At 48.1% G+C, this 11,239-nt stretch overlaps 1 protein-coding gene across 1 annotated transcript; it reads right to left on the reverse strand.

Annotated features, from left to right (window-relative positions):
• Positions 1–160: 160 nt before the first annotated feature.
• Positions 161–9,717, reverse strand: LOC128814616 (V-set and immunoglobulin domain-containing protein 4-like). The gene is made up of 7 exons (XM_053990616.1): positions 9,662–9,717; positions 8,654–9,010; positions 7,823–8,104; positions 5,726–5,794; positions 4,929–5,042; positions 3,750–3,771; positions 161–2,625 (listed from the first exon to the last, which is right to left on the reverse strand). Exons 1-7 carry the CDS (start codon positions 9,714–9,716, stop codon positions 2,445–2,447), a joined length of 1,080 nt encoding a protein of 359 aa, XP_053846591.1. The 5' UTR covers position 9,717; the 3' UTR covers positions 161–2,444.
• Positions 9,718–11,239: the final 1,522 nt, after the last annotated feature.

Consider the following 11,239-nt stretch of genomic DNA (forward strand, 5'->3'; position numbering starts at 1 on the left):
TCATCCTCTGCCACTGCACAGGGTGCACAGCAGCTGCTCTTCTGCCCAGGTACACCCCAGACCAAATCAGGACCTGGACCTTGTCCAGCTGTCCCACAGTGCATGCAGACACAAAACACACGGAGACCGTATTCACGGATTTATTTTGAGTTTCATGAGCTTGCCTTACAACAGCTGTATTTAATATCATCAGCTCCTGGTGCTGGCTGTCCAGCCAGGATAACACTGCTGTTTAACCACATTGGGAGGGCTGCATTGCCCATGGCTTTGCAGTGCAGCTGGAATTGAGTGATTTTGGAGCAAGCTGTGGGATTCCTTGCAGGCATTGCCCATGGGGTTTCAGCAGTGAGAGCTCAGACCCCAGTGTGACTGACCACCCTGTCCCTCAGTGGAACACCCTTTGTCTCTGTATCTCTGCCTTCCCTCAGTGCTCCCTCCTCCCCTGGCTGGAGCTCTGGCCACATCAGACTCCTCAGATGAAGAGCACTGCAGGTCATTCCAGGTGGCCATATTCCCCTTTCCGTGGCCACAGCAGTCAGGCTGAGCTCAGATGGATGGGCTGTGCTCCAGCACCTGCCACATTTCCTTCCCGCCTCCTCTGACCTCACACATGCAGAACACACACTCACACCTATTTTCTCCACATCTGCAATAAGCTGCATGTACATGTTGGCAGTTTTCTCCATGACAGCACCAGTAGTTGCCATGTATTCCCTTTTCATTCAGAAATCAAGATGTCCCAGCCCTTGATTTTTAATTCCATTCTTAACAAATAGAAATAAAACTTGTAGCACAGGAGAAAGTATAAGGTCATTGATAAGTGCCTGGGCAGTGTGCCTGGTAGTTTGTGCATTCTGATGAACTTTTTAGTCATTAATTCCTCTAATTTCCCATTAGACCTCTGGCTCTCAGCCCTGGGTGAGCAGCACTGGGTTCCACATTTATTTCTGTGTTGCATACAAAGAAGTACTTTTCCTTGCCCTTTGAAAGTGCTACCAGATAATTATCACTAATTTCTGCATCCTTTTCAGAGAAGCTGAAACAAATAGCCCCTTCACCTTCTCAGCCCTGACCCCCATGGGTACTCTTTGCTCATTTGTTTCTTCTCTTTTTTCCAAGAGATGGTTTGCACAGATGTGGTTTTGTACCAATAATCACTCTTTACAATCTTTCTCACTAACTTTTCTTGCTCTGCTAAACCCAAGACAAGGCCAACGTGCACACGTAAGGTAGCAACATTCCATAGGCTTTACAGTGCCACAATCATGTTTTTTGACTGGAATACCATTCCATTAGCACCTCACACTCCCTTTTGGATTCTGGTGAGTTTTGAACTGGTGCTCAGAGATCTGTAGATGCAGAGCTGTCCCGAGTGTGAGCAGCACAGCTGGGGGCCCATTAATCCTGTGCCTGTGTTACCAATGTCTTGCTCATCCCTTGGGTCACTCCCTCTGCTTTACATCTGCCTGCATGGCCTTTAATGGGACTCAGAGGATTGCCCTCTTCATTGTAAAAAGGTCCCTCCATAACGCTGCATTATGGATTTAGTCAGGCCAGTAGAAAATATTCATAACTTTCTCTTCAGGCCTTTAAGCTGGGAGGAAAGTACTTGTTGAGTATCTAGTGAGGGGCTGTGAGTGGCTTGCTGGAATTCCAAAATGAGCCAGTTGTGCAGAAATGCACACAGCAAAATATGTGAGGCATGTGTAAGCAATCCTACCCCAAATTTATGGAAAAGTACCTAATTCTTTTCAAATATCCATCATGCATTTAAAGAGAGAACATGAGCTCAGAAAGAATGTGCCTGTTTGCAGTACCAGAATCAGCCAGAGCTGTGGCCAGTGTGCCTAGACCTCGCTGCAGTGCTGTGGAGGGGGACCAAGGGCAGCACAAGGACAGCAGGGGACATTCCTGCTTCCTCTAGTGTGGCAGGATCCTGAGTTTCTCTTGGCTTTAATGTGCCTTTCAGTGTTTCTATAAAATCTCTCTTATATTAAATCTGTGCAGCATCAGGTAGGCAGGAGAAGAGCCATCGATTCCCAAGCCAGCCACATCCTGCCCCGCTCACCCACAGGGATGGGGATGCTGAGCAGGCCTCAGTGCTGGCTCTCCTCCCACCACACAGAGGCTGGAAACACTGGTCCTTTTGGCCAGATAAAGCAGTTAAGTTCAGTACAGTGCTCCTAGCCTGGGACCTGCCTGCTGCAGCATTCAAAGGGCTTTCTTGGATAGAGGTGGTGAAAGGGAATCAAGGAAAACAAAATCAGAAATTCTATACAGCAGTCTGTAACTGAAGTTCCTGCCTTTTCACTGCAGGGACTGTCCAGGGAGAGCAACCACTGCTTGTCCAACCTATTTGTCAGGGGCAAAAGGGAAAATAAATATGTATTTTGTCTGGGTGAAGGTGCGTCTCAGGACTGGTATCTGCAGAGCATAGTTGGTTTTCAGGAAGTGTCCCCTACTTCATACTCAGATTCCTGGGGGTTTGCAACAGAGTCAGACACATTATTTACTTCTTCAGAGACTTTGTTTTCCCCAAGCTCCATCACGTAGCTGTTTTCAGTGGCAGAGATGGGTTCCTCATAATGACCTGTGCTTGAAGAAGCTGCTGCTTTCAAGTTATGGCTGAAATCAAAAAGGAAAAAAAAAAAAGCAACCATAGTAAACAAAGCATCTCCAACCATCAGGATTTTGACAGTATTATGGTCTGACTCAAACCCATGTAAACTTGGGCCACTGGGCTATGGCAATATTCTGAAGGAGAGAATTTTGTCGTTTCCTTTCTGGTGGCAGAAAAACCTTGGGCATTGTAGCAGCATCACTTCCAACCCTGAGAAATTTTCCAGGGAGAGGCAGCAAAGGGTGTACAAGCAATGAAAAGATTACCACAATTTCTTGCACTGGCACAGTGAGATAATTGCTGAAGAGAAATAAATATTTATAAAAAGTATTGGAGGAAGGCTAAATTGAGAACTGAAAGCAGCCCACATCCACCGTCTGGCTTATGGTACCTAATATTTTTTAAAGGAAGATAGGTCCTCTGAGGAGAAATGTCATCACAGCATTTGTTCCCTTGCTTAGGGTTCAAATGTTACTTAAACTGCTGCCTTACACAGTGCTGGGGAAGCCCAGCACTGGGGTGCTGGCACATCCCACTGTAATACTCAAGTCAGCACACTTTGTACCTAGAGAAGTGGTTCTCCTTGTATGTTTTGACCAGATTATAAGGCTTTCCAGTAAAACTTCCACAGGTTACAATTAGATCAGGATGTGAAACCTGAGTTTAGAAATAGCTATAACTTCCTTCCTAGCTATGGTTAGAAGAAGCAAATTCAGCCAGGGATGTTTTGAGCATAAATCAGAGTATAATTAATGGTCTCTAGAAGGGGAGTTTCTTCCCTTGGCATTTGAAAAAACACTGGGAATTTAGCCTTGAAAAAACACAGAGAATTTAGCCTTGGCAATCATCTTCAGTAGCCCTCCCTGGACTTAGGAGTCAATAAGCAGCTCTTGCTCACTTCTACAATTTTGATATTGCCATGAAAAATATCTTTCTTCCCACATTCTATGTTGCTGTGGAAAGCCCACAAGCCATCTTACAACGTGCTGTTGAGCTAACTGGGAACCTCTTCACCCAGACTGCTTAAGAGGGTTTTCATTATGACAGCTAATAGCAGTGTCTTTTATTTCTGCTCTGATACATCCCCCCTTAGGACTCATCAATGTGTCAGATAAAGGATTATACTCACAATTTTACATCATAGACTTGAGCTGGAAAAGAAAAATCAGAACTTGTATCAATAAGTTGCATTTAAATTATTTTTAAAAAAATTCTTTGTTTATCTTCTTGGTTTAAGAAAATGAACTCTGAAGATAGAACAAAAATAACAGCCTGGATATCGTGTCAGGTGGGTGATGACTCAGTTTCCCAGGATTCAGTCCAAGAAAAAAAAACAACCCAGCTATCACACAACTGGGTTATTTTGACCCAATGTCAAAGATAAAGTTGAGGTTAGAAACTAGAACTCCCCAGTTTCCCTATTCATTAGAAGTTCAATAAAGAACAGTTTTGAAAGTGGCTATTTTGGATTCCTTTAAAAAAATAAAGATAAAAATAAGAAAAATGGCAAAAGAACTATCTGACAATTTTATTATTAATTGGTAGCATGGAGTCATAGGAAGATCATTAGTGAAACAAAGGAGAAAATGAAGTCTGTGGGATGTCAAACCCCACAGCACACCTGTGTGCTCCCTGCACTGCCGGTGAGGAGGGGCCTCCAAGGAACACTTGGTCAAGGGGATTTCTGGTGGCAGTGCAGGAGAGACAGAGGCATTCAGTGAATAGATCCTGTGACCAAAGACCAGAGAGGAAACAAATTCATATGGAATAGGGAGAATTGACAATGACCTCTTCCCTTCTGCGTGCCTACTACAGGAACTACTGAGCCACAACTGGTGCCAAAGGCACTTCCCAGCAGCAGGACAGGATGAACCCTCTGCCAGAGACTTTAAAGGTTTAAAACAATGAGCCTGGCCAAGCAGGAGAGTCTGGGATGTCTGTGAGGAGCAGTGACAAACAACCATCCCAAAGCTCTGTGGCAGAGTGAGCCACACACCTCAGGGTGGGCTGCAGGACAGGGGCTGAGCTGCCCCAGAGCCAGTGCAGGGACGAGAGGGGGCAGCTGAGGACCACCAGGGCCACTGTTGCCCCAACCCCATGGCTGGTACCTGGAAGACCCTCCTGACTGCAAGGACTTCTCTGCCTCTTTGGATCTCCCACCATCTGTGTCATCTACTGCCTGCACAATGCAGGTGCCAGAGCAGCAGCTGGTGGCTCCAAGCTCTGCTCCAGGCCCCAAAACCCATCAAAGGAAAAGCCATGCTGGGCATGTGTAAAACATTCAGGTTTCCCAGAACATTCTACTCACCATCTTTGGGCTTTCTAATGCAAATGATAAGAGAGATGACAAGGAAAACCACAGCACCACACACCACAGCAATCAGGATGACCAGGTACAGGGACAAGCCAGTCCTCTGGAAATCTAAAACAATACAACAGAGGATTTTCAGACAGAGAAGCCCTCCTGGGTGACAGCAGCAGCAGGAACATGACATTTACCATGTCCCTGAGGACAGCAACAGCCAGCCCTGCCCGAGCATATGGGGCCGTGTCCCCACAGAGCCTTGGTCCTGTGGCTCTGAGTGGGTGTTGTGTGACCCAGCACTGTGTACACCTCACCAAGGGACCACAGCTGTACAGACAGTGTCCATCTCATGCTGAGGTGACTAGGGATGTGAGCTGGGCAGGATAATTGCACTGCATATCAGGACATAAAGCTTTCCATTCAGAGATGCTGCTCAGTTCTGTTTGGAAAGTGTCTAAACCTGTCACAATGCTGCAAAGCTGGAGAATGTGTAGATCTGCTCGAGGCACACATTGAGGTTTTTCTGCTGTTTCAGCTTTGACAGTCCAAGATAGAAATGGACCGACTGCTCAGGAACACAGCAACACATATATGTGTGACCCATATATCAACTTTTTTTTGGTCATTCTTCCATAAAAAGATCCTGACCCTTTTGAACTGTTACCAGGAATTATCTGGGTCCTTTGAGAACAGATCTTAATGCAATTTGCAGCTAAAAAGGCAGAATACTAATTTTGAATACATATCATCTGGTTTGGGTCCTTAATCATTCTTCTCAGCTTGCTTTTGCTCTTACTTACCATGAACTGTTTCATTCTTCCCTGGATATCCCACACCACTCTCAGGAGTCGTTGCTGTTATGGGCAGATCTGCAAAACAAACATGAGTTAAAGTCCGACAGGGCATTTCCAGCCCTCATTTTAGCACTAGGAGATCTGGGATTCGAGCTGTAGGATCAGAAGAGAATGCCTCCAGCCCCTTTCCAAGGCAGTGAAAATAGGCAAACTGCAGAAATGAGCACTATATATACACACTACATTATAGAGAGAGTCCATGTAGTACCATATAGTCACTGGCTGGATACTATATATAGTATATGTACATATATATGTATAACCAAACTCTATAGACACACACCAGGTACCTGTGTGCATTTGTATGTCTGTACACACACACCTGCAGTAGTGGTGGGGCCCCATGGAGTCCAGGAGATTCCTGAGGTACCTCCAGACACCAGATCTGTCTGAGGTTTTTCTGCAAGAACAATCAACACCTGCCAACATCTTCCCTCAGCTTCCGGTGACTGACACCAGCTTCCACAATCCCCACGTGATTACTGGGGCACCATAAATCCAAATGATGTATAATCCAACCATAGAAAGTTTCCACAAGCAGACCTGCTCTAGAACAGGCAAAAATTCCCACATCCCACAAAAACAAAAGGGAAACCACGACCCCTCCCTCAAAACTGCTGTCCCTGGTCAAGTACATGTTTTCAGTTGGGTCTGAGGAAGCTTTTGCATCCCTTGTGTCTGCTACTAGAGACACCAGATCTGCCTCCCCTAAGCAGCTCCAATCAGGATCAGATAACAAACAAAAAAACTCTTTAGAGAAGAACCAAACCCAGAACATCCCATCCCATATGATCTGCAACTTAGGAAATGGCATTTTCAGCAGTCCTAAGACACGTCCAGTCTCTCCTACAAAGACAACATATAAACCCTCTGTGGATTGGAAACTAAGGGAAGGAAGATCTACTTTCAGAAACACCAGAGTTAAAAACTGAGGCTTATGGTCTGAAGTTCAGTAATGTCAAAACTCTGTTTCCCAGCAATAAAACCACTTGCAAGCATTAGAATCACACTGCCCCAACACCCCATCCTTGCCATCAGCTGTCACAGCTCGCACACTGACCAGTGGATGAGTGGTGTCCCCCCGTGGTTCCCCCACTCCTCTGCAAGGCCGCTGTTGTTGTGGGCAGATCTGCAAGGTGAGGGGGAGGGAGAGGCTTACACAGGGGTGTGACCACCATGGTGATGCTGCTGTGGTACAGAATTCCCCACAGGTGGGAGCGGGAGGAAGCAGCCCCCTCCCAGCTGACAGGAGGGCAATGCTGTGCCAGCAGCGTTAGGAGGCACCTGCAGCACTGAGCCCTGGTCCCCTGCTGCTCCCTCCAGTGGGTGACTGCTGGGAGAAGCACCACGGGGCTTCAGCCAGAGCTTTGAGCCTCGGTGCTCAGCAGGCTCTGCCTCTTTCACAGGCCACTGTGTGGTGCCTGTGCTTGGCTCTGCCCTCAGGGGCATCACGGGTGTGCTGATCCAGCGACCGGCCAAGGAGAGCTGCAGGTTTTCCACCAGGCACCCATCATGGAATGGTTTAGGTTGAAAAATTCCTCCGAGGCCACTGAGTCCAACCTGTCACACTCCGTGCTGCAGAGCCTGGAGGTGTCAGAGCCTGGCATGTGTGAGGTGCAGTGTGTCTCCCTGAGGCACGCAGCTGGTGGTGGGGAGCAAAGGCCAGTCTGGTTTGTTCTGCCACTGAATTACCACTCACTTGGTCCTTGTTGTCAAAATAAAGCCCCGACTCCTTGTCTAAACTTGCTGAACTGCAGTGGGCAGCATTACAGAGCCAGGGAGAACTTCAAAAAACCCACAGAGGAATAAATAAATGAATGCTTGAAGTAGAAATCCTCTTTTGCATCAAAAAAGAGCAGTTCCTCAAAGAGGAGGAAATTGAATAGAGGAAAGAAAGAAGGACACAGAGTGGAGCCAGCGGGGAGGGCTGTGTCAGTGCTGAGGGCGTTTGGCAGTTCCTTCTTGCCGGGCAGGGAAGGAGGATGCTGTTCCTTGCCCTGCAGACGGATGGATTTCTCCTGGCAGCCGTGCCGCGGCACTCACCTGTCACGCTCAGCTGCACAGCATCGCTGCGCTGCACGGCCCCGGCCCCAGCCCTGTTCTGTGCCTCGCAGAAGTACGTGCCGCTGTCCGAGGGCCGCAGGCTGGGCCACGCCAGCTCAGCCCCGGTGCTCAGGAGCTCGGCTTTGCCCGCCGGGCCGCTCCGGAACCAGCGGTAGCTGATGGGAGGGGAGCCGCCGGCCTCGCAGGTCAGGCTGGTGCTGGCTCCGGCCGGCAGCGTCAGCCCCGGCTCTCCAGCTCTGATGATGGGCTTGGTGGCTGCCACTGGAAGACAAAGCAGAGGGGCCCAGGTGACGGAGGCCTGGCTGTGGTGGGCACGGTCCCCCTGGCACAGCAGTTCTCGCTCTTGCTGTCGGTGCCTTCCCAGGAGGAAGCAGCTCGGCTCTGGCATCACCTCCCTGCACAGGTTGATCTCAGCTGTGCTGCACAGGGTGTCCGGCAGCCTCTGTGCCTCTATAACCCCCCCACACTAGGCAGACGCAGGGCAAGCACATGCTGGTAAAATTTAGTCAAAGAACAGCAATACATTATCCCTGGGACTTCCCCACTGCTGCATGCCACTGGGAAACATTGAGCCATTGGCTACACATGGAGCCAGGGGTGAACTGGTCCTTGAGGAGACGCAGGTCCTCCCCAAGCTGCAGGGTTCTGTGTCCTGGGCAGAATTTCTCTCTGACCTATTTGCTGTTTCTTGCTGGAGGCTGACACTGATCAGCAAAATGCTTCTGCATGCAAACACACAGTCACTGCCTACCTGCTCTGTCTAATTCCCAAAAGCCTTTTCCTCCTGAACAGCCTCCTTCTTTGATTTACCTTTAACAACCTCCAAACTGGTGGTGATCTCCTTTGCTATCAGGCTGTTGTTGCTGTCTCTCCAGGTGACCTGGCAAGTGTAGGTCCCTCTGTCAGAGATCTCCAGGCTCAGGATGAGGAGAGACACATTTCCTGGGGCATCCTTTGGGATGCTGACTCTGTTCCTGTACTCAGACAGGAGAACGTGGTCCCCGGAGTCATCCCTCCGAAAGATGGTGCCTGAACCCTCGTTATGTACCACAGTCCAGGTGAGGGTTTGCTGCACAAGGTCCTCCACAGGCACATAGGCACAAGGCAGAGTGATAGACTCCTTCCAGACCCCTTTGATCTCACTGGGGCCACTCAGGTCCAGAAAAGCTGCAGGAAGAAAGGAAGATGAAAATTAAGCCACAGAGCAGCCAGGGTGAAGGCAGCTCCCAGGTGGTGAAGCCATGGCAAGAGCACTGGCAAAGAGAACCCACCAGGTGAGAAACACAGCTGTGGGGAGTGGGAGGGTTGGGCTGCTCAGGGGTGGGTTAACCAAAAATCAGTGTGGCATGAGGATGGGAGGTGGCTGATGGTTGGGTTGCAGCCATGGGTGCAGCCTGGTACTTTCCTGCCACCACCAGCACTGAGTAGAGCACAGGGTCAGAGTTATTGGATAACTTAGGCTTGAGGGAAGGAGTTGGTCTAAAGTCCAAGTTGCAGCTCCCTGGTCTCAGCCAGTGTCTGCTCCAGACATCACCCTTGGGACTTCTGAGGAACAGCAAAGACTTCCCTCCTCCACTACCTATTTTGTTTTTCTGAAACACACCATTCTCTCAGCCAAACATGAGAAGCTTAAACCACTGGGTAAAGAAACCAAAAACTATTCTTCCTGTAAAAATTGCCTTTGTCCCAGTACATTTCTCTCATTCTGAGGACTGAATCTAAACACTTCCCAAAACAGAATCACCCCTGCCAAGCACACGCAGACACTGCAGGGCAGGGGCTGCCCCAGGCAGGGGCCCGTGCCCAGCCCAGACTCACCGCTGCAGTGGAGAAGGGAACCCAGGAGCACGGCTGCTCGCAGCACCATTCCCATCCTTCCTCTCCAGCCAGACTGACCCGCTTTTCCCAAGCTGGGGTAAATCAGGAACACTTCCCTGCCTGGGTTCACTCTGTCACCGAGCATCCGGGACAACGGCTGGTGGTTTTTCCTTCCTCTTTATCAGAAAACAAGTGTCTCAGCGACCACTGGCACAGGCGTGGGCAGAGCGGAAACCCTAAGGAAGGGTGCAAAGAGGAAAGTTTAAAAATTACTTCTACGTTATTTGGTGTTTTCTGCTGAATATGTTTTCTCCCCTTCTGTTTTTTAAATTTTTTCCTTTATTTCTTTTGATTCCTAGGCAACCATTTCTTCCTCTTTTCCTCCTTGTGTTGCTTGCTGATAAATAAGCTTTAACATGCAATTACACACACACAGGTCTGAGAGAGAATTCCTAAGGAGCTGAACCATCTAGGTCCTCACAATTCACTTTCTCACCAGCTTCTGTGAAACCCACCACTATACTTTAAGTTAAGGTTCATGAAACCCCTTAAATCTTTACATTACCAGTGCAAGACAGATGATTGTTGTAGGCCTCTTCCAACTGAAATAGTCTATATCACTCTACCACATCTAAGAGAGGATGAATTCAGGTATACAAACGAAAGTAAAAAATTTCCTAAGAGTTACAGACACCTACAACCCTCCTCTATCTCACAGATGGATCCTCCCTTCTCACACAGCAATTTAGCTGCTTGGCTTAATTGATTAATTGTTTTCAATTACAAACCCTAATTTGGGCCATACATTCCTCAGGTGCCTTCAGACTACTTGGGAAGCAGGTGAACATGGAGATGCCCAGAGAGAAAAAGAGAAACTTGTCACAGTAGAAAACCTTTGAGACCATGAAATCATGGTTTCTTTACCATAATGATATATTACTATTCATTTAATGTGATAGCTAATCACATTAATTAATTAGTTAATTCAGTAATTAGCCACTAGCCCTGTCTAAGAGAAGTATCTGTTTTCTACTGAAATATCCCTTTCAAGGGATTTTACTGCCTTTTGCTGTTTTCTTCAGCTCTCAATTTTTCTTCTGCTCCAGTAAAAGAATCTCTTCTGCTTCCTTGCATCCAGCTGAACTGAAATGAGCCTTTGCTGTTGTTACACCCAAATTCAGCATCCTGTCCTCAAATACAAGTAATCAGACTAATTCAGTGCAGCCAACCAAATCTCAGTCCCTGGTGTGGACACAACTCTCCTGTAGTGCTAGTGAGACATGGTTTGGGTCTGCAGTGGCACAGAGGGGTCCTCCCTTGTGGCCCTGTATTCCTCCATCAGAAATTTCCCAAACCGCTCCAGCCTGCAGCCACTGGGACAGGGAGAAGCAGGAAAAGCTGCTGTGTGCTGCAGTGTTCATGTACTTCTTGGTTTTAGGAAGGAAAAGGCCACGTTAAGGTCAAATCATTGGAACTCCTTTGCAGGGAACAGAGCTTGCTGGAGGAGGGTGGAAGCCTGCACTGTCTTGAACTAAGTCAAAGACAGGGGTTTGGCTGGGGTAGAATTAATTGTCTTCA

The sequence above is a fragment of the Vidua macroura genome, chromosome 14, assembly GCF_024509145.1.
Source record: "Vidua macroura isolate BioBank_ID:100142 chromosome 14, ASM2450914v1, whole genome shotgun sequence".
Lineage (NCBI taxonomy): Eukaryota > Metazoa > Chordata > Aves > Passeriformes > Viduidae > Vidua > Vidua macroura.

Coding starts and splice junctions, on each gene's coding strand:
- LOC128814616 (XM_053990616.1), bottom strand. CDS start 9,716: ATGGGAATGGTGCTGCGAGCAGCCGTGCTCCTGGGTTCCCTTCTCCAC. Junction 8,105..8,653: donor CAGTTTGGAGGTTGTTAAAG/GTAAATCAAAGA, acceptor TTTGTCTTCCAG/TGGCAGCCACCAAGCCCATC. Junction 5,795..7,822: donor TGTGCAGCTGAGCGTGACAG/GTGAGTGCCGCG, acceptor TTTGTTTTGCAG/ATCTGCCCATAACAGCAACG.